Source organism: Aedes aegypti, chromosome 2 (genome assembly GCF_002204515.2).
Source record: "Aedes aegypti strain LVP_AGWG chromosome 2, AaegL5.0 Primary Assembly, whole genome shotgun sequence".
Taxonomy (NCBI): Eukaryota; Metazoa; Arthropoda; class Insecta; order Diptera; family Culicidae; genus Aedes; species Aedes aegypti.
The window spans coordinates 141,026,574-141,050,456 of record NC_035108.1 but is presented as its reverse complement, the minus strand read 5'-3'; the positions used below and the strand labels follow the sequence as shown (position 1 = coordinate 141,050,456).

The following is a 23,883-nucleotide window of genomic DNA, read 5'->3' as shown; positions in this document are numbered from 1 at the left end:
GCGAATTATTGTTGGCGAGGCTTTATCAAGATAATTGATATAAAGCCAAATAAGTAAGTATGCACATTTGTATCATGTTGTAAGCGAAAATCAACTAAAGCTAAGTATGCTGTTTCGCTCAAGAAAAGTAAAGAAATTCCTTTACTGAAAGGGTCAAGAAATTTCCTACAGAGAGCCCCCTTTGAAGTGACATTTCTTCTCAACTGCGTACTGCGATCAGAAAAAAGTGATTTTCTTGACCATTTCTTGGGAGAAATTTTCCACGCATCGAGATAGGCGATTCTTTTTCTTGTCAGTAGCAAACCGGCCTTAAAACTCGTGTTTGTCCGATAAATAAAATAACGCTTCAAGCCTGGTTTGCTACTGACAAGAAAAGGAATCGCCTATCTCGATGCGTGGGAAATTTCTGCCCAGAAATGGTTATATATATATTGCAGTAAAAATATAGAAGAAAAGAAAGACAATTTACACCGTCTTCAGCCAAAGGCTGCACAGACTGGACAATCACTAACATTAGGCGACGGACAACACGGAACACCCAGTAGCCCAGTGATGAATTTTTCGTTTGACGAAAAGTTTCCACCGACTGGAGCGGGAATCGAACCCACACCTCGTAGCACAATACGCCTAAACGACTGACGCCGCTAACCACACGGCTACGAAGCCCGAAATAAACATTATTTCAATATGTTTGTCATTTAAGTACACCTTCGGTTATAAATTTTAGTAGTAACAATCAAAGACACAGGTCTGTGAATGTTGCTTCCAGCTTCTTTCCAGGTTCGTCCATTTTTTCGGTCAAAGATCTGGATCTATATGAGCATGGTATTCGCCAACAGTATTATACTTATTTGCGGGTACTTGGCGTCCTGGAAGATAGATCATTAATATTAATTTTAACGGCTCAACGAGTGGCTCTTCCGTCAACTGATAGTTGTGCAGGATTTATTTTGTGATTCCAACTAATTTTTCACCCATTAATGAGTAAAATTTTACCCGTTTTTACACTTCATGCGAATTAAAAGGAAGAGTATTTTTTACCCATCTCATGATTGTGAAATTCCCCCATTTTATGACAGAAATGATTGCTATTCGATAATGGGTATTTTTTTACCCATTAAAGGGTATTCGCAAGCCACCGTGTTCGCAATTCGCGTCTACCCTGGCCGCGCCATTAAGAAAATTTATTAATAGGCCCTTATCCAGCGTATCCAGTTCCCAATCCAGTTCATTGGCAAAGTCACAACCTCATAGGGCTAACAACGCCATCATCAGAACAAAATCACCCTCAAATCATGAAACGGAAAAGCACAACAAAGCGAAACGTCATTTTCTGATGACGATTTTTGCATCGTTTGCTGCTGCGTATGTGTCAGTCCTCAACAACTTTTATCAGGGGGAGTGGGTGCAGTTGTGGAAATGGAAAATCAATTCAATCGTCATTTTTCTCCATATCAGCAGAAAACAGTAGTGAATATTATCGCTGAAAAGTGTGAGAATTAAGAAGTAAATTCCGTTCTCTTTCTGTCGAAATCACATCCATCCGTAAGAACATATGAGCGAGCTATTCAGATTGGTTTACTGAATCCTTGACTGTCGAAGAAGCTATCGTAACCCAATACGATAGTGAGTAATTACTGCAACAGGAAACCTGGTGTTAAGAGAAGTAAAAAAATCAGTTCCTACGAAAAACTTATCTGGATCAAGTTTTAAATAGCATTTGTTTGCGTAAATATAATGAAAATGAAGGAATTCTTAAAAGTGGCGGTTCCGAAAGGATTTGTATGGTGAAAAAAGTCAAAATCCTGAATTCCTCATAGTGCTTCTGTTGTGGGTGGGGATCTAGTTGATCCCTTTCGAGCCTAGAATAAGTCTTTCCTAAACATCGCGTATGGAATTACAGTATCGCCTGACGTATACTCTATACAGTACCAACCAAGAACTGCACTAGTGACTAGATAAATCAGCATAAAAAGGAGAAATTCTTTATCTTTGGATTGTGTGGGACATGGGATCGGAAAAAATGTCCGATGAATGTTCTCAGCGTGATATCGACAACAACAAATGGCTATATTTGAGAAACGACTCGAACAAAAGGTCGTTCTAGATGATACGGAACCGATCACCTGTACCATTGAAACAGCGCAGAACATCGATGGGCATACGGTAAGTTAAACCCCGTTACCAATAAACTTTAGAACAGTGGTGCTCAAACAGCGGCCCACGTGCCTCGAGGTCTATAAATGCAGTCCACGAAGTTTCGTGAAATACATTTGAAATTATAATTAAGACTAGCTTACCCAGCGTGGCTAGCCACGCTCAAACAAAATTTGGAAGCGGAAAGCTATGCATAATCTTTCAAAGATTGATAATGTTTATGTTTAACTGCAAAATAACAATATGAACTAATAAATTGCTCTGTACATTACTGTGAACGTGCTCTTTAAATAATAAACTATTGGGATTTCGTTACCGGAACTCGGAATTGAAAAACGCGAATACTTCGAGAACAATTAAGGAGCTTTATTTAAATGCGACTATACTGCACGATGTGCAAAATTGAAAGAGGAAGAACAATTTGAAAATGGGTCGCAGCTTACTATGACCTTGTTGGGTTGGTTGCTATGCAACAGGCATTGCCACCCAGCATGGATGGAATGATCAGAATAGCCGATTGCTACTTGTATGGACCTATGCACGAGTTCACTATTTGACGTTTGAGCGGTGCCGTGTTATATACGTGACCATGGCAACGAGTGAATTCGGCACCGCTCAAACGTCAAATTAGTGAACTCGTGCATCGGTCCATTACATAAACTGAGAAACACACTCCGTCATAGTGGAGCTGTAGCGTTAGAAGTAGAGGATAATGGTTATAATTTTATTACCATGGCCCGACATTGACATGCATGATACTAAGGGGCGGTCCATTGATTACGTAAGACAATTTTGGCGGGTTTTAGACCCCCCTCCCCCAATATTAGGATTATGTGTATGAAAATTAAAAATAATTTATATAACGCGTAAGAAATTTAAACACAGACCCCTCCCCCATAAACACATACGTATTTAATGGACAACCCCTAATGACCGCCAAATCGACTAAATTTATGCTCTGACCATACTCTATTGAGCACGTGACCTTAATGCTGTTGTAATGTTCTAATTTGGAATAATTACAGCTCTAATGCTGTTGTAGTGTTTCTTCAACTGTGAAACATTTCGAAAATTCCAGAACATTTTATGAATTATGTCGAATTCGTTTTCGAACCTAGGTTGGAACTGGCGCAACTCATTCTGAATCACAGTTTCAACCCCAACCCGATTCAGGTTTGATCGAACTACACTTTTCTTGACGTTTGTTTGTTTATGTGTTGATTACCGACCCAGTACCTAAAAACGAAAACGACAGAGAGATTAACTCAACCTCGAATATACTACTGAATAGCTGTTGCAGTGTTCCATAATTTATTGTTGTCGTTCAAAATCACAGTTGTAATGACGTATGAAAGTATCGACTCATAGAACAGGAATGCTTTGGAAAGCTGTTATGGGGGACCATCATAGTAACCATGAAATTTTGTTTTTAGTATGTTTTAAGTTTCACTGTAAATTAAATAAAAACTCGATTTGGAGAACAATAATCTGATTCATGTGTATATTGCTTTTCCACATGTCAAACCTCTCAACCCAAACCAAGTTCGACCGAACTAAAATTTGCTTAGAGGTGGTTTATTTACGATTTAATCACCGAACAACACGTTGAATCGAAGTCACACAAAATTGAGAACGATTCAAGCAAAATCTAGCGTTTCAACCAACACACCATGTGTGTAATATCAACACGTTCTGAAAAACTGCTCTTATGTTGATTTGTTTCGCTTTGTAATATGAAGCTTTTTGATGCAACATGAACTTTTTTTAAAAATAAGCATGTATTGATTACGATAGCACACAATTGATTTTGCAGCATCAGTATAAATTACACATAGATATATTAATCCAGAGGAGCTCGATTTTGTTTAACTTTTTTTTAAAAGAGTAGTTCCCAAAAATGAAAACAACAATAATGAAAAATTCTAGGACATTCTACGAATGAGGAAGAAATGTGTTCCATGAAACTCTACAATATTCTGTCAAAAAACTGTTGTAGTGCTTAATGTTCTAGCCATCAAATTTACAGATGTAGTGCTCTAAAATTGCTGTTGTAGCTCTTAGTGAAACTTTTCGGTGAAATATTTCAAAGCGTTACTGACAGACAGACAACTCTGGGATTTTATATATATATGATTGAATTATTATGTTCAAGTACTTGATGAACTCAATAAATTTGATGGGGCAAGTATACAAAATAAGCGGGAAATAATATGCTTGGCAATGTTAGTAAATTAACACGAATCAATACTGCATACAATACTCGCCTAATTTATGATCTCGCCCTAAAATCTATTGATAACTAAGTGGAAGCTGGTTGTACTGAGCAATCGAATGGATATATACGTTGTTTACAAAGCCACTATGAAGACAAATTTTCTATGGATGATTAATAAAAATAGATAATAGCATGCAATCAGAGTGGACCAACTGCTTTTTACCACCACGACGATAACGATCAATGCGCTTGCAACTGATTTGTCAGATTTTTCGACATGGAATTGTTCTTCTACATATCCATCAATTGATTTTTTATAAATAATACATATTTCGATGCTTCTAATTTAGTTTCCTGTTTATTTTCCATATTCGGAAAGGTGATAAGAATTTACAACAATTTCTGTGCAGACAGAGCTGACCAAGTGTCAAAAGGCAATGAATTGATTGATTATTGCATTTTTTTTTTTAAGTCGATTCCAGATTTCGATAGAGTTATATAAGTATTAGTTATATGGTGTCTGTATGGAATATCCTAAAACCAGATTATTGGAATAGTTTATTTTGGGCGGTTCTCAAGATTTTCACTTGGTCCACTCTGATTAAACGCATATTCAAATATTTCTGGTCTTCAATGTCCTGATCTCCTGACCTCCTGATCTAATAAAACTTTAATGAGCAAGCATCTATATCTGATTTCTAAATTGAAGATATGGTTTCTTGAAATATTTACGATACTGATGACGAATGATGTTGGTAATCTGTTTATTTCAAAGATATGAACCTAGCTTGACCATGAAGAAAAAAAAGTTTAATTAGAGTGAACCAAATTACTGAGCGAAGTTGTTTAGTTCAGTCAGAGTGGACCAAGTGCACTCATAAAATTGTTCTTTTAGAGTAGTAAGAACTATAAGTGTTATATCTTGTCTCGCGTCGCGTTTCGTGAATGTCGTGTTGTTCTTACGTTAGCACAAACCACACAAATTAATAGCAATAACCCAAACTTGGCTAAATTTCCAAGGCCTCCATTAGGTACTTTGCCTTTAAAACCATAAGAAAAATTTACTTAAATTTGGTTTGATTCAATGCAAAATTGAGTTCATTTAACCCAAGCTTGAGAATAATGCATTTACCCTAATTTGGCTTATTGGGCCAAACTACCCCCATTGGGTAGGTGCAGCTCTCTCTATTTTTGACAACATTGGTGGGGAAGAGAGAGAATACCGAGAGATTTTTGGATGAAAGAATAATCGATCTACATAATTTTGGGTAAAATCAACTCAAACATTAGGTAAAATGATTTTTTTCGTGCAAGTAAAAGTGACACTTCGCTCATACTGGATCAGCTATCAAAATTACTTAGGTAAAAAAGAGAAATTTTACTTGAGCGCTTTACGTTTCAGGTTTATTCCCCGCATTTAGAATAAACCGATTTTGCTGAATGTGACCACTATTTTTTTTATTTTAAATCACATGGAACCGTTCATATAACATGTTTTCTATTAACCGTAAACATTAAACATAACAGGTTCTGAACAATAAAAAGGTCATTGAATTAAATGACTAAACAAAAAAGATGTTTTTCAATTGGCATGAATTTGGCCAAACATTAGAGAAGGGCCTAAGAGGTCTTGAGCCTTTTTTTTAGGAACGGTTGAGCCCTTTTTAGTCCGCCCGTTTGCGTAACAACACTATCAGGAAGATTAGTGTTATCTCTTCTTGATACTGGTATTGGTGAGCATGATCGAAATTAATTGGACTCAACAGCATCTTGCAAAGCCATTGTTGCTGTGGGCGCAATATTGCTAGACAGCAAAGGACTTGTTTTGTTCTGATCATTCGTTATTATGAAATTCAATATTTTTACAGTTATGATAATTTACCCATTATTTCAAAATCTTCTTATATTTAATTTCTTTCATCAGAATAGTAGTTGGATGAACCTCAATTTAACAGTATGGACCAATACACGAGTTCACTCGTTGACGTTTGAGCAGTGCCGTGTTATTTAGGTGACCATGGAAATGAGTGAATTCGGCACCGCTAAAACGTCAAATTAGTGAACTCGTGCATTGGTCCATATGACGTTATGGACCGATGCATGAGTTCACTATTTGACGTTTGAGCGGTGCCGTGTTATTTACGTGACCATGGCAACGAGTGAATTCGGTACCGCTCAAACGTCAAATTAGGAAACCCGTGCATTGGTCCATTCTATGGACCGATGCACGAGCTCACGAAATTGAAGTTTGAGCAGGTCCGTCCCACTCGGGCTCAGATTGGGTACCACTTCTAGTACTGCATTTGGTCCCTCGGTAGTGCAAAAGGTATCCAAGTTTGACAGATCGCAGTACACTTTGAACGGTATTCTAGATTACCTTACGAGCCATAAAATTATGGGCAACTGCAAGGGACATGGGGGTCTTTAATTGTCTTTGGTTTGAGCGGAGCCAAATTCATTTGTTTCCATGGTCACATAAATAACACGACACCGCTCAAATGTTAACGAATCTTGCCCGTCCTACCCTACGACTATTCTTGTAAACGTACAACCCATAGTGGATTTGAATAAGAGTAGCGTGGGCGTCAATGGAAAATTGGAACAAACAAACTGTCATTTTCATACAAATCCGCATTCAAATTGGTCTCCTGTCAAAATTGGAACATGATGTCATTCTTGTTTATAGGCACTCTAGTACCAACTATTTATGTCGAAAAAGAGCCAAAAATTTTGGGCACAATTTGTACATGTATTTCTTGAATAGAATCTTTTGATGAACCTTGAAGATTGAGATGGATTTATTTTAAGATAACTAGAAGGTTTCCTGGCAAGCTCATTGGAAGATTCTTTACAAGGTTCGTTGCAGACTGTTGGCAAATCCTTTGAATTACTCTATGCTATTCCCGAGCTCGAAGATATGCCGAAGAATCATTCTGGTACTCAATAAGCATTATAAAACAAAAGTCCTATTCGATAACCCTTTTTAAAAACTAATAACTAAGCTGAGAAGCAGGCTGTTTTGCAGTTAGGACGTAACGGAAAAAGATGAGTAAGAAGATGAACATGAAAACCAGCTCAACCAGTTTTCAGCGGTAGCCTCAAAATTCAACATATTGAGGCTGCCAGATTTTTACACTTTAAACAATCAACGATTGATCACTTATTTCTTTGTTGTACGAGAAATGATGTTTGCATTGATTGCACTCGCCATTTACGTCAAAATCGTAGAACATGATTTAGAAAATCGTTCATTTCATAGGGTAAATACCATTGCTCACGTGGTTTTAGTAGCTGCTCTTCCTCAGTTTTTTTCAGCTTTCTGATGGTGATCTTAGAATTCAAAACGAGAACCGCTGTTGATAAAAACCCGTTTTTTTCTGACGAAATTAAAAATTGCCGTCAATTTTCTTCTTAGCTTTAATTTTAAGCTACATCCTTCCTCTATACCATGTCACTAATGTCGTGTTCGTTTTTAGGAACTGGGTCGGTGATCAACACATAAACAAACAAACGTCAAGCAAATTGTAGTTCGGTCGAACCTGAATGAGGTTGGGGTTGAAACTGTCATTCAGAACGGGTTGCGCCAGTTCCAACCTGGGTTCAAAAACGAATTCGACATAAGTTTGCTATGTATTCCAAGGGAAATATGGCGGCATCCATAAATCACGTAACGCTCTAGGGGGAGGGGGGGAGTAGGCTCAAGCGTTACGACTCATACACAAATTTAAAAATTTTCATACAAAAAGCGTTACGTAGGGGGGGGGGTGCTCGAAAATTTCCAATTTTAGCGTTACATAATTAATGGACGCTGCCTATGACAAATATCATGTGAAGAACTACCTATCAAAAATGGGCGTATTCGCAAATTTTTTAGCTAGCTGGCGTACGAGGGGTCCACCAATTTGAGTTAACTGAAACGATTATTTCCTAGTTTTAGCATATACTGGCGATCATTGACATACAATTGAACTTCTAATGATGTGTGCCGGAGTGTTTCGATGCCAGCCTGGTTTCAGCGAGAATTGCTCCTATGATCGAATTCCGGCACAAAATTCCTAAGAAGACAAGAATTCGTTTCCCGTTACTCGCCAACAAGAGAAATTCCGTGTAAAACTCTGTTGTATCACTAGGGAAAGTGTACCAGTTATGGACATAGTGGTTCCCTATTTGGCCATTTGTGTTTTCTCAAAACTCACACATTATGAATATTTTTGAATGCTTTAACATCAAGATATACTTGATATCAAACTACATGATCACACGAAATGATTGAAAATTATAAGATTATCAAATTACCATGCATGGCGAAATAGGGAACCATTATGTCCATAACTGGTACAGCTACCCTATGTCGTATTTTGCAATATGAAGTGTTGAAACTAATTTTCGACCTACAAGAATTCTGTGCCAATTTTCGGATATCCATACAAAGTAGGCCAAAATCGTATGGATGAGTCGAACATTAGTGCTGGGTCAAAAATTGGTGCTCTTCGCCTATCCTTTCTCTGGAGTACAGTGAAATAAAAAAAATAAAAAAAACTTACTTGTTTGACTTTAACTTGAAGCTCTTTGTCCTGTTATTGCAATAGAGCTTCCCTGTTATTGCGGTATACCAAAAACCTTTATTTTATTATATGCAATACACATTCATTGCCACACATGTTCAAGTATTGAAGTTATGCTCCCTCCATGTCAGTTTGTGTGATTTTTAACATATCTAAAACAATGAACTGATTATGACAATTTTAATGTAAATAGACTAGTGTTTTTCATCTTGGACCAATAGTCGCCGAATAAAAAGTGAATTTGTTGACTTATGTATACCGTCATTGGGGTAAGAATGGGTCAAAAAGGGATATGAACGATTTATTTATTGAATAACTATCGCAATTTAACTCCAATAAACTTTTAATTTGGTGTGCATGTTCTTTGATGACACATTAACAACTGTTTAAAAAATTAAAGAAAAATATTTATTCACAGTAATGAAAAATGACCCAATGTCATCCCATAGAGCGGGTGACATTGGGTCACTGTAATTGAAATAACTTGTTTTTGAGAATATGATTGCGAAACCTTTCATAGCTGAAAAATATTGATGAAATACGATGCAATCAAGACGAAAGGATATCTAAGATGTGATAAATAATAAAATTCAAAAAAAATCTATTTGATAAAATTTTACGATGTTGCTGCGCAAGAAACACAATTGCTGGTTTGAGAAGTTGTCAAAATGCGTTGCATTGTTATTCAATGCACGGAATATTCAAGTAGACTTGTTTGATGTTTCAGAGATGCTGTATTTAGAAAGAATAGACACATCTTAATGAAAAAAGAGAACACCCGACACCGTAAAATGTAAAAAAGTGGACTTGCAATTTCATTTACTATCGTTCTTGCTTGACCCAATCTCACCCCCATTTTTGATGTTTTAGACACCGTACCGAAAAAAAAATGAAATTTTTGTGGAAAAATCAAATAGATTCCGGGAAATACGTGTGAAGTGTAATGAAACGACTTTCAACCTTCTACTAATATAATGATAGAGCTTAAAGTACATGTGTGATACACAGGATAAATTTAATGATTATCTAGTTTCAACATACAAGTTTATTGATATAGTAAACAAAAACTACTATTTCTAAAAAAGTATATTGTGATGAATTACGTGTAATAATATGTTCCCTAACATATGAATTATTAATTTTTGTAATATCAGCGTTATTGAGTAAAATATTTCATAAATCATATTTTTCCGTTCTGACCCAATCTCACCCCCTAGACCCATTGTCACCCCCATCGACGGTACCCTACAATTTCGGTGCCTTTTGAATTGATTTTCCAATAACTTTCACTAATCCGATGCTATTTTAAGAGCTAGCTTCACTGCGATTATCTTGTTTCTTGGGTTTTCAGCGCATTTTTGGCATGTGTACCGGTTTGCAATCATTATGTTGTTTTTTTAAAGGTGAATACGATTTGAAGCCAAACCTCAAATTGTCAAGAGCACGAATCTGGAGAACCGAACACCCGTTTGAGCTAAAAACTTATTCGATTGGTCACACCCAGCTAGTGACCAATCGATTAAGTTTTCAGCTCAAACGGGTGTTCGGTTCTCCAGATTCGTGCTCTTGAAAATTTGAGGTTTGGCTTCGATTCATCTTCACTTAATATTTTATAAATGAGAGAAAGTATATCGTAAAGATTAACAGAAACCTTTTGTTTGAATGAATAAATGTATGAATAACGCAAAATAATGCCATATAATCTTGATAATATTGATAATGTTGTTAGTAATTACATTTAGTATAAATATTGAAATTTCAAATTTTTGAGTTTGATATATAGATATTGCAATTATTGGCAAAAAGCTTTTTTCATTGTTCTCAGTATATTTTTTGCCTTCAAAGATATATAATTTGTCTATGATTCAATGTCTGTAACTACATCCATCATGAACTATTACACCTGCTACATGTACATGTTTTGGTTTCATACTTAAAAATTCATGCTTATGAAATTCGTTCCGTAGAAAGATGGACCGGTTAAAATATAGGTTCTTTTTGATGCATTATTTTAAACTGTTTTTCCAACGATCAAAGTCCTTCAATTTTGAAAGCATTAATTTGCTTCAGCTTTGGGATATAATGAACGTTCATCATCAACAGTAATATCCAGTACTGCCGAGTACATGACACTAATATTAGGCAACATACTTTTCATCCGTAACCTTTTGGCACTCCTCATCAAACCAACCCTTCCTAGATCGTCTCTGAGTATTACCTATCACCTCTCGCGCTGCTGTTTGGATAAACTCCCAACACAATTTAAACTTTTGAAAGATATTGGAGAAGGCGTGATACATATATAATATTTTAAATTATTTTTCAATTACAGGAATACGTGTTAAGAGCACAGCGAGGACCATATCCTGAAAACAGCTGGCGTATTCTAAGGCGGTACAATGACTTCGCTTCACTTAACAAATGCTTGCAAATATCAGGAATCGATTTGTCATTTCCCGGAAAAAAGTTTATTGGTATGTTCCGTTGAAGGCGTTGTAATTTTTAAGAAACACTAATCAAATCTAATTTCCAGGTAATATGCGCCCTGATTTCATAGCTGATCGATTAATAGCATTGCAAGAGTTCATAAATCAAGTACTAATGAATCCCATTTTGGCATCATCGTTACCAACCAAAAAGTTCATTGATCCGGACAGTTACTCGACGCCGTTCCATGGTGCGTTTTTGAGATCATATCGGAATGGTTGGAGATACTTACAGCTCACTTATTCTTTTCACAGATCTCGCTCTGCAATATGCGTCAATGTGCTTACGCACGGACGGCGTCTATACACTGGGTCAATCTTTGGGTCCAATAGGATGGCGGTTGAGGAAGCATTATTTCAAAGTAGTGCACAAACCGCAAGGAAACAAACACTCGCCGGGACATTCCAACACCAAACATCATTTAATAAAATCAAGTTCGCAATCGCACGGCAAACAGCACACAACTCAGGTTTGTGTAACAACATCAACCGAGAAGGACTACAATACGAAAGAAAGTGGAAAAGACGACTTGATCTTGACGTGGACTGAATTTGGACCGGATAAGTATATCGACGAGAAAGAAATTCACAATGTGTTGAAGAACTTTGGTGGCGTTCAACACCCGTTCATTGCTCCAATTGAATATATCGCATCGAATGATAGCGGAGCACTCGTTATCCGAAAGTTTTACAAACAAGGCAGTTTGAAAGATGTTCTTTGTGCAGCGTCCCCGTGTAATCCGTTCTTGTCCAAATATGGTAGCCCTAAGGGCCGAGCTCCGCTACCATTAAAAGAGTTAGCACTTTATGCACGACAAATCTTGGAGGCTATTAGATTTCTGCATTCAAAAGGCATGGCTTGCGGGCACGTGCACTGTGGTAATGTGTTGATTGTTGATGGCGTGGCACGTTTGATGGATGTAGAAAACTTCATTTTCGGTGTGCCCTCATTCTATCGGCCATTCTTTGTTCAACATAGCAAAATAAACACATGCGAAGCTATCGACGTGTATGGATTTGGACACCTATTATACGAAATGTGCATGGGTTATCCTTTGCAAGATTCATACGCCAGACAAATCCTCGACTGTCCTGATAGTTTGAGTAAGTAGTTGTATCCAAATGTCTTCTAATAGTTTTTAATACGGTTTTCTTTTACGCAGAGTCCCTGTTGGAATCAATTCTTTCGAAAGATGCATGCAAATCAGTTCTTCCGACGTTAGACCAACTGGCCGCTCATCCCTTCTTCAGTGAATATGCTGCGAGCTTTAACGATCAGTACGCAATGGCGATTGCCGCCCAGAAACCTTATCTCAAATTTTCAACCAATGCCAAAGAACAGCTGAAGAATGCAGTCCAGAAAACGGAAAATCGTGTGCGAGATGAGCAGAAATCGGTCAAAAATCAAAAACGTCTAGTCAGGGTGCAAGAGATGATGACTTCGGAGGAAGAGAAGAAGAAAATCAAACATAAAGCGGTGAGTAATTTACAAGTAATTACTGAAACGGGATGAAATTGATCAGTATTTTGTGACTTCTATCTATTCTTCTCAATATCTTTGGAAATTTAGATATCGTGAGACTATTTTCAGTATTTACTTGTTTTCATTGTTATTATGGTCTTGGTCCGATTATTTGGCTCAATAAATAGGTATTCATTACTATATTTACAATACACGACGCGAGACTGGACACAACGTCGTGTATTGTAAATGTACGATAGTTCTTACGTTAGCACAAACCAAGAATTATGAGATTCATTACTATTCTGATTTATAATTTTACAGCCTTCTTTTAGCCAAATCTTAAAATATGTGCGAACGATTAGTTTGCACAATACAGTGTTGTATCTTTCTTTCAGTCTGATTATGATACAATATTTCGGGTCAGTCCATATGGTAAAAATCCATTCGGCATAAGGCTATTTAGCATAAATCAGTTCAGTTTGGTATAAAGCAGTTTATCATAAACTCCAAGATTTTTTACGGATTTTGATGTACGAATCTTGATTTTTCAATATTAACCGAGATTCAGCCTACAAATTGTCTGGTTGTTTAGTAACGAAGCACGATTTACTGATACTCGGTTTTTATTTCCTGAGATCTCATGAAATTTGTTTGCCGAATACTAGGCTGTGCATATCTTGGTTGTAATTAGCCGAGATTGGGATTCTAAATTCAATGTGTAATCAATTAAATGATCAAGAGCTATTTGGCATGATGGTCATTTAACATAATGACCATTTGGTATGATATAAAGAACAGCCTATTTGAAAAAAAAAAAGGATTATGACTATGGTCGAATCCAAGCTATGTTAAAATTTCGTCATATACCGTAAAGTACCCATATTTCGCGCGAAACTATACCGAAAGAAGGATTTATGTATACACGCAGCGAACTGGACTATCGAAATTCATACATTTTGCCTTATGAAACATGGAACGATTATCGCGATACGAACTATGTATCGTATTAGCTTCACTAATCATTAATGCGTCGATAGGCATGGTCCTTGGTTCGATTCCAGGTTGCCACGAAAACTATTTTTGCTTTCAAATTTCGATTTCACAAGGTAAATTTTGAATTTCAACCCGATTTCTTGTGGCAAATTTTTATAAGGGATTCCTATGTTTATCGATAGTCCATTTGCCTGAGTGTAATGTGTATAAAAGTGGTGAATTATCCCTGGGTTTGAAATTATATTTTCTAGGAAGCAATGATTTTGATCGCTGTATATTGTAGTGTTGATTAGAGGTTCAATGAACTTCAAAACAATGGCAATGTTTTTATTACAATAAGATATTTTGGGTATTCTGATTTAGTGATTCTATTGAAACTACTGCACAATAGGTTACCATTCACATTGAAATCATTTTAGGCACCGTTGATGCTCAGCTAAGAGGTAGGCGGTGAGCTGGCTAGCTCGTTGAGGATTGACGCTCATCAGTACAGCCCCTACGTGATCAGAGCAGATCAGCAATTAGAAACCAAGTGATCACGATAGCCCATCGACCAATTTGAAGCAATTGTGGTTTTAGCAGACGGTTTTTCCACACTTTCAATAACTTTACAGGGATACGGAGTGTTTATATTAAGCTGTTTAGAATTTAATTTCATTTTTCAGTATCAATGAATCAGATCTGAACGGCAGAAGGCGACGGACAAAATTTCAATTTTTTTAGAGTTCGCTTGAGACTGCTATCGAAGTCGGTTGGCGGGGAAGCCTTAAGAATGAAAATGGCAGTACACCATGTTTTGTAGACTCACTTCGGTCATCCTGATAGTAAAACAAGTAACTGTTTTCAACAAGGTATCGGAAAATTCATTATTTGATTCAGATTTCCGTTAGTCTTGCACCTGACTAGCATAGAAAATTAGTGAATAAAGATTGGGATGGTTATTTTTGGTAAAGCAAAATTCAGTTATCCGCAAGTAAGATAGTTGATAGTTGAATTTGTTAATGGTACTTTCGACCAAAAAGCCGTCTTCTTACGCTTGATCTATGAGTCGATGCCATTAATTATATGGAAATAGATTGCGGTTGTTAATGAAAAAAAAAATCAGTCCATGAAAGATATGGGCTTCATCCTATTCGGGTCCATGACAAGTGTGTTATATTAAAATGTCATTGCAGAAAGCTGAAGATTGAAGTTCCCACAAATCATGTTTTTGCAAATTAAGTGACATTTAGGTTCAATTTCCCTGGGCTTGGGATTATATTTTTCAGGGAGCGATGAGTTTTGATAATTGATCGCTGTTGTTAGTAGCTTTGATTAGATGTTGGGTGAATTTCAAAGCAATGGCAACCTTTTTATTACAAAATTTAGATTTTGTCTTCTGCCCTAAAGATTCTGGTTAAACTACTGCATAGTACGGCTATCACTCATCAAAATTACTTTCACTTCGGGAAAATATAATTTCAAACTGGCGAGAAGATTACAAACTGAGGGTGGGTTAGGAGCACAGTCAGACCCTTGAATGTGCAATGTGGGGTAGTAATTGGGAATGCCATTGACGGTTTGTAATCTTCTACGAGGTTTTCGAAAACAAACAGGGCGCGTGCACCGGGTTGCGGATAGGAGCAAAGGGAGATCAATAGCATCTACTTAAAATAATAGAGCAAAAAGCCGTTCCATGATTAGGTAATGTTTAGTGATCTTCTATGGTGTTCTAGTACTATAAAATTCTTCACTCACTGGGAATTCTGGCCTTGATAATATCAATAGTGATAAAAACATAAAATAATACCTAATACTCAATAAGTACAATGTAGCTTCAATGTAGTCATAAATGAAATAAAATCAATTTTTTATACTTGACAAGGTTTTGAAGACAATCAATGAGTGGAAGAACTACCTGTTAGAAAAGCCACATCAGCTAAGGCTATACACATACAAATGTTGGTCATAGGGTCATGGCGAACATTCGGTATGTATGTCTATGACTGATTCTGATCTAATAGGGGCACTAGAAGACCACACGGACAATTTCGAAACAAATTATTTTTATACATCGGTCTTATGATCCGAAAGGCTCAGCTTTGCTGTAATGTCATTTTTTAAGCTATTCATTAGTGCTGTTTAATTGTTTATTATTCTAACAAAACTACATAATTACTCATTACTAATCACTGCTCCTATATTCTCTCTTTCTCACCTTCTTATCTGTTGCATGATTATGATTATTACTAATATAATGCATGAGCATGCACAATAAGAATAATTTCAGAATTGTAAGCAGTCAATGGATAACTGGATAGAATAGCTTCGAAAAGGATGCTCAAAACAGAATAATTCTGGTCAGGGAAGTATTAACATTATGAGTAAGTAACACATTTCATTTTAATAATATCAAATATTTTTATATAAATCAGCACCGCCAATCAGTGAACTGAACTATAATTTCATATCTGTACATAATAAAAACAGATAAAGTTTGTAAAGTTGTCACCATCGATTGAATTGCGTTCTTTATAGTAATGTTCAATCATTATCAAAAGCTCCTAAAGCGTCGCATCGTGCCATCAGCAGTTCTTCGCATCACTCTCATATTGTTATTACTTTGTTGTTTATTAAATTTCTATAATGCGATCAGCTCGCTCTTTCTTACTTGTACAATTGTTTGGAATTTTCATAAATCAAACCAAACTTCAAAACTCAAATTAAATTGCTCTCAGCACATTTACATTTTGCTGCATTAATCGCATTACTGTGTCAAGTCTTCTCCAATTTCCTATGCCCTACCCCAACCCTTCCTATCATTTCCGATGGTGTTCAAGTGGTCCGCATAGACTATTACCTAAGTATATTGACAGCTATAGAAGCTATGCTATTCACGACTGTGCATTAGTATTGGTAGATAGTTATGAACTTTTCCCGGATTTGTATGGCAATGCAATTTAAGTAAATTTAGGTATTTAGGGTAACAAAATATCGATATTTCAGCAGAATAATTTCCCAACTAACAATTTTAGCGTTATAAGCCAAGATTATTTGCTTTGTGCTGTATAACAGTTGAATTGAAGCAGCGAACGCAGCAAAAAATGAAAGCTGTTAAAATAAAACGATTAGCGTTAATACAGCTGTAACGCAAACGTTTTGCAGCTACAAATCTGAGCTGAATAAATTTCGTCAGTTATCGCTTTCGCTGCTTTCACTAAGCTGTAACTCAACATCGTAAAAGATAGCAACGTAATGATGTGGAATAAAACTCGCCATCATCAATCCGGCTGCTTCTAGCTAGGATACAATATGATTTGTTATGCTGCTCAATATATATTTAAGAAGCGCTTTGTCGTTAGTTATACAGCGAGCATACAGCAGTATGCTGTAAAACAACAACTTGTGGCGCATCTACTCAGCTTGTTGGATATAAACATTGCGTTTGACGTAACGCTGGGAACATTAAATTCAGATACTTATGATATGAATTCCGGAAGCTGTGAAACAGCTTGAAAATAATATTTAATCGATAATACAGCGAAGCTGTATAATAATTATTTAACAGTTGCGAAATGGTTGAGAAAGCGCCTTCCGAAGATGTTACACAGCTACTTGTCGTATAACTGTCGAGATAGAGCAATGATCGGTATGAATAAGAGCTGCCAACACAGCTTAAAAGTAGCTGAGTAGATTCGCCAGATTTGTTGGTAAAAGGATCGCATAGAAGCTTTCGTTCGTATGTACAGCGTCTTTACTCAGCATAAAGCCGTATAAAGAGGGCCTAGAGAATGTTTACATTTGCACTAAATGTTAGTTGGTATACCGTGACTGGATCCTGGCAATGAACACAGTCCTTAACCAGTTTCTCAATTGACTCTGATTTAACACTAGGATGGATTCCTGAAAGATACAGCCAAAACATTTCAGGAGGTTCGGGAACTGTACGAACTTCCGTGCCATCAGCAGACCTTAGCATCACTTCCATATTGTTATTGTTTTGTTGTTTATTAAACTTCTAAAAAACGATCAGCGTTTTCTACCTTTCTTGTACAATTCCCGTTCTATTTTGAATTTTAAAAAGTCAAATCAAACTTCAAAACTCAAATTAAATAGCTATCAGCATATTTACATTTTGCAGCATTAATTACATTACTGTGTCAAGTCTTTTCAATTCCCCATACCCTAGCCCAACCCTTCCTATCCTTTTCGATGGTGTTCAAGCGGTCCGCATAGACTATTACGGCCATTATCTATACCTGACCCCGGCTTTGGACTGACTTGCGCTCTTATTGCCCCACTAAACGCTGCAAAATGAATCTTTTCTCTACACTAAAATATATAAGTTATTTTTCCTTACCACATTTACTCACTTGTCCCACGCTACCTTACAAACTTCAAGCTCGTTGTGTCCATTTTTACTTATATTCTTATAGACTTGATGGATTCTGGATTTTTAGAATTCGGGGGTATAACTTGCAGTTATAGGCCAATCTATGAAGGGGCTGTCCATAAAACACGTGATCATTTATAGGGGGAGACCACGTAGTTTCTGGACAGCCCCTAAGCACCCTTAAAATGAATTGCCACTTGATTCCGAACTGATCAATTTTGTTCCAATGATTAATTTGACTTCAAATTATTTTATATCAAAAACTCATTACAGAAACAAGAACAACGTCAGGCCAAGCTTCGAGCCCAAAATTCATTGCAACTGAATAATGGCCCTCCGCAAACGGTAACGGTGAGTGCAAGCTCTGGATCCGCCGGTGCTGTTATGGTAAAGTCAGATAGTGCGAACAGTATCGTCTCACCACATGAAGCAGCATTAATGTCACCTCCACCGCATGCAACCGACAGTGGCGGAAGTGCTTCTTCACCGTTACCGCCCCCATCTGCTCCACCGATTCCACCGCCATCATCTCTGCCACTGTTCGAACAAGCTGCTGCAACTGGCTTGGGGTCCTCCAATGGAAGACAAATGGTCAAGTCAATTTCCGGCGACGATAACAGCAGTTCCAATCGTAGTGCCCTGCTGGAATCTATTTGTAACTTTAACAAAAGTGGACTCAAAAAGATCAACATAAGCGATAACTGAGAAAAGGTTTTAGAAGGAAACATTATGTGTAGATTCACATTTCCTATTGATCGAAATTTCAGTGAAACTTGAAGGTAGGCGTGTGTAGGAAATTGAATATCTTCCTAATCTAGCGTACGATCCAACATAAACACTGTGCAACCACACCCAAAAACTACAAAATAACAAGCATTAAACTAAAGGAAGAGTTTTGGACCAATTTTTTCGTACTCTATAGATAAACTAATAAAACTACAAACAACTCGTAGGTAACCGAAATTCAACCGGAATTATTTATATGACTGAAAGTGTCGAAGTTGTTGTTGAATTGATCTGTTAAAATCGACAGACACGCTTTACTAGGTGGTATGCTCCAATTGTTTCATTTTAACTTCCTGTTAGTAATATTTATGTATTTGGAAATCGATCTTTTTTATCATTTCTTTAAAAGGCATTTGTGGAATATTACCACCGAGTAAGCATTGAAGAAGACTCTAGGGCAAAACCAAATTATAAAACGCGTTTGAAATTACGTATATTTTAAATATTATTCAATTGGACAGCCAAATAACTTTTCTCGGATTAAATACGATTGGCGACCTTAATCGAAATGGATATGTTTCCTGCACGTTTATGGCTTTAAACAAGGAAAACTAATTATGATAAACTTATGAATGAAGTAACAAATTTAACACAAACACACTTATAAAAACCAAGCACAGATAGGCACATTCAATGGCTAGGCATAACAAAGATATTAAATAGTTTTTTGTAGTTGTTGTTATGTGAAATTATTGTAAAAAAGACATCAATCATATGCCTATAAAATTTTGTTTAATATGAAACTTATCTACTTTCTTTGCAAGTTATTCTGATTGATCCCTTTCTGGGGAATCTTTGCAAGCCTTGCATTTTTTGTTACCAAACATTTTTTACGTGCTAAACCATGCATGGTCATATTATCCACAGCAGGGTCGTTTCTTAATCTGTGATGTTATGTTACTCCGTATTTAACATTCAAATTGGTCTTCGAAATGGTACGTCGTTTATTATCTGAACGAGTTTTGATTGAAAGAATCAAAACTGGCAAGTGGAAATGATCTTATGAATGAAATAATGTTAAATGCGAACTTTTGTGTAACAAATGGAAACTGCATGTGTTATAGAAGAACCCTGTAATAAAGAATAGCGAAATACTTATTAATGCTTCAATCAAAAATCATACATGCATAGTCGGCTCCATCATCACTTTCTGACTCCTTCATCATTATTTATACTGTCCAGTCCATATTTAGTGCCATACGATACTTCGTGCACGTGTACAAATCGTCACGTTGTACAAAGTCTGTTGGAATCGGGGCAAACATTTCAAATATAGTTGTTGGCATGTTTCTAGTAACCAAAAAAAGAACATCTACACACTTCATATATTTATTCCAAAACGGAAAACTTATCACTATCTCTTATAATTGTGATTTATGTGAACGTATTTGTATCCTGATATAACTCCTCTTTTATAAAAACATTATACAAAATAAATGATACCAACCAGTGTAACATATTCGATAGTATAACAAATCAACAAAAATCTATTCATATTTTGATGGGTGGCGAAAATTAAAAACGATGGTTAAACAACAACATTTTTGATAACGGACTAAATTTATAAGAATCATGATGTCTTTGGTACAGGCTATTGTCTCCTAAAATCATTTTAAGAATCATACATGGCTTAAATTTACCACATCAACAACACTAGCTTCGGCAACGTAATATATTAAAATCATTTATTATATACGCATACAATCCAAATATATCTGTGGTAAAATAAACATTAACAACACTTTTTATCTAGCATGTATCATCAAATAGAATTCAAAAATACCCCAACATTTATGAACCACACAAAGTATTAGATATATTGTCTCTATTGTCAGTCCACTATGACACGGAAATAAATGTTTTTTTTTCTACGCAGTATTTTATAAATATTATGAAAACACGTTGCAAAATTCCAGTTTTCTAAAATCTACAGAATCAAAAAAGGAAAACTAAAAATACGAGAAAGACAAAATATATGTCATCAGACACATCGATCAAATATATTGTCTGATGTATTCATTCAAGTCGATATTTCCCCTTATTCTACGTTTCGTTAAATTCAAAACGATGCAATTGTCGTGTATTCCCAATAATTTACATTAGTTGTTTCGTGTCCTGTCGACTCGTCTTGTTTTATACGATAGGTAGAATAAGGGAAATTGCAATTACAACAGAGTCCGAACCGAATCAATCCGCTGTTCAAATTTTACGGAAAATATATTTATTTCAGAACAACAAAGTACTAGCAGAAGGGTAGCTATGGGTCCTCTAGGCGACGCAGATAATGGAATTTAAAGAAAACTCATCCACGTTATACCGCAGAACAAATCAAAATGAGAGGAAAATCTACAGAATATGAAAATAAACAACAAAAGAGGGGTGTATTTGTCACATGGAATAGTACACTTCATTATATAGAAAAGTAAAAGAAATGCCCATGGAAATTCACAGCGTCTTGATTGTTATTATGCTTCTGAAAGGAATCCTGAGAAGACTGTAGAAAATCCTGAGAGGATTTCGAAGAGAATTCTGAGTGGATTCTGATAAGAATCCTGAAAGAATTCTGGTGAAAATCCTGAAATGATTCTGATAAGAATTCTGGTATTTTGACTAAGATTCTCATCTACTAAAAATCCTGAAAGCATTATGGTGAGGATCTTGAGTAATCTTGAATGGATTCTGATGAGAATCATGAGCAAATTCGGATTTTGAGAGGTTTTTGATGAGAATCCTAAGAAGATTCTTATGATTATCCTAAGAGGGTTCTTATAAGAATCCTATGGGGATTCTGATAAGAATCTTGAGATCTTTCTGATGAAAATTCTGAGAGACGTCTGATTCTGATGAAAATTCTGAGACGATTCTGATATGGATCCAAATACGATTCTGATAAGAATCCTGAGAGAATTTCGACGAGAATCCTTAGAGGATTTTGATCTTGAAAGTTTCGGATGAGAATCCTGTGAATACTCTGATGTTCATCCTAAGTAGTTTTTGATGCGATTTCTAAAAATGTGAATCTTTAAAGAATTCTGAAAGGTTGATGAGCAGACTGAGATGGTACTAATGAAGATTCTTATGAGAAGCCTGAGAGGATCCTGCTGAGACAGCTGAGGAGTTTCTCATGCGAATCCTGACAGGATTGTGATGAGCAGTTTCTGGTGAGAATCACAAGAGTATACTGATGAAAATCCTGGCAGGATTCCGAAGATAAAATCCTGACAGAATTCCGAAGAACTGAGAGAACTTTCTATAAGTGATTTTTTGATGAGAATTGCAAAAAGATTCTGATGAAAGGATTCTGATGAGAATTGTGAAAGGGTTCTGTAGAGAATCGTGATAGGATTTTGATACAAATCTAGGAAGGATTCTGATGAGAATCCTTCGAGGATTCTTATGAGAAACTTAAGAAGATTCTAATGAGAAAACTGAGAGTATCCTGACGAGAAGCCTGAAAGGATTTTGAAAAAAATCCTCTGAGGTTTTTGATAAATGTCCTGAGAAAATTCTGTAGATAATCTTGAACGGATTCTGATGAGAATCCTGGGAGTATTCTGATGAGAATCCTGAGAGGATTCTGACGAAAGTCAAGTGATAATTCTGGTGAGAATCCTAAGACCATTTTGATGAAAACCTTGAGAGCATTCTAATGAGAATCCTGAGAGAATCATAACGTAATAATGAAAAGTTCTAAAAGAGATCTTTTGGCGCCAATCGAAAGTTGCTTTACTATGAGGGAAAAATATAAAAACAGTGATTATATTGTTTTTTGAGCATTAAATCGCTTGAGCCATGTTTGGTACACGTGTTTCAGTTGTTGCGGTAGTGTTCTAGTAATAGCCATTATGTAATGATGCTAGGAATTTCAAACAAAGCATTTGATTTTTACATAGGTTTAGCATTTATCCCTCAGATCGGCAGCTAAAATCTTTCGAATGGAGCATAAACACCATCTCTGGTATATTTCTTCATCTTTATCTATAATACAAAGCTGAAATTTGGCAGATCGACTAATCTAGGATCTATCCACCAAAAAATAGCGCATGTCTTTTTCATCAGAAAATAGACGTTTTCTTTCATAGTCCAATCTTGTTGGTACAATACAACCATTGGTACCGTAATCCGGGGGACAATTGATCACTGGGACGAATTTGATCAAATCTGTTCTAACAAATATTTCCTTCCAAGTATGCTGGCATATAATTTTCATAGCAGGATCGCGAGTACGTTGAAATTGCTTTTTTTTTTAATTTCATTATTATTCATTATTTCTTATATCTAGGTGTTCTGTGTTATTAGGCAACACTATCATCCTAATTTGGTAAAACAAATCTAAGATCTTATTAACATTTTGTTAACAACATATTACATTTCATTTGCCGCAGCAGTTCAGATTTTTTACAGGTGAGTTGATTTCACCTGCTTATAAGAGAAAAAAAAAGACGTTTTCAATATACTTAACCTAAACATATAATGCATTAATCGTGGCAATAGAAGATTGTAACGATTTTTGCCTGAAATTATTGATTATTTTATTTGACATTTGTTCCAATGTTTCAACATTGGATATTCTATGTAACTCATTGGTACTATACCAGGGAGGAAGCCTCAGAATCATTTTCAAAATTTTATTTTGAATTCTCTGCAGAGCTTTCTTCCTGGTATTACAACAGCTAGTCCATATTGGTACAGCATACAACATGGCTGGCCTGAAAATTTGTTTGAATATCAAATGCTTGTTCTTAAGACAAAGTTTTGATTTTCTATTAATAAGTGGATAGAGACATTTTACATATTTGTTACATTTGGCTTGAATGCCCTCAATGTGATTTTTGAAAGTTAAA

At 36.1% G+C, this 23,883-nt stretch overlaps 1 protein-coding gene across 1 annotated transcript; it reads left to right on the top strand.

The window, feature by feature from the left end:
• The first annotated feature begins 1,360 nt into the window (after nt 1–1,360).
• On the top strand, nt 1,361–21,430 carry LOC5567853 (PX domain-containing protein kinase-like protein). The gene is made up of 6 exons (XM_001651832.2): nt 1,361–2,166; nt 11,270–11,411; nt 11,471–11,614; nt 11,679–12,527; nt 12,587–12,900; nt 18,527–21,430. Exons 1-6 carry the CDS (start codon nt 2,065–2,067, stop codon nt 18,956–18,958), a joined length of 1,983 nt encoding a protein of 660 aa, XP_001651882.1. The 5' UTR covers nt 1,361–2,064; the 3' UTR covers nt 18,959–21,430.
• The last annotated feature ends 2,453 nt before the right edge of the window (nt 21,431–23,883 follow it).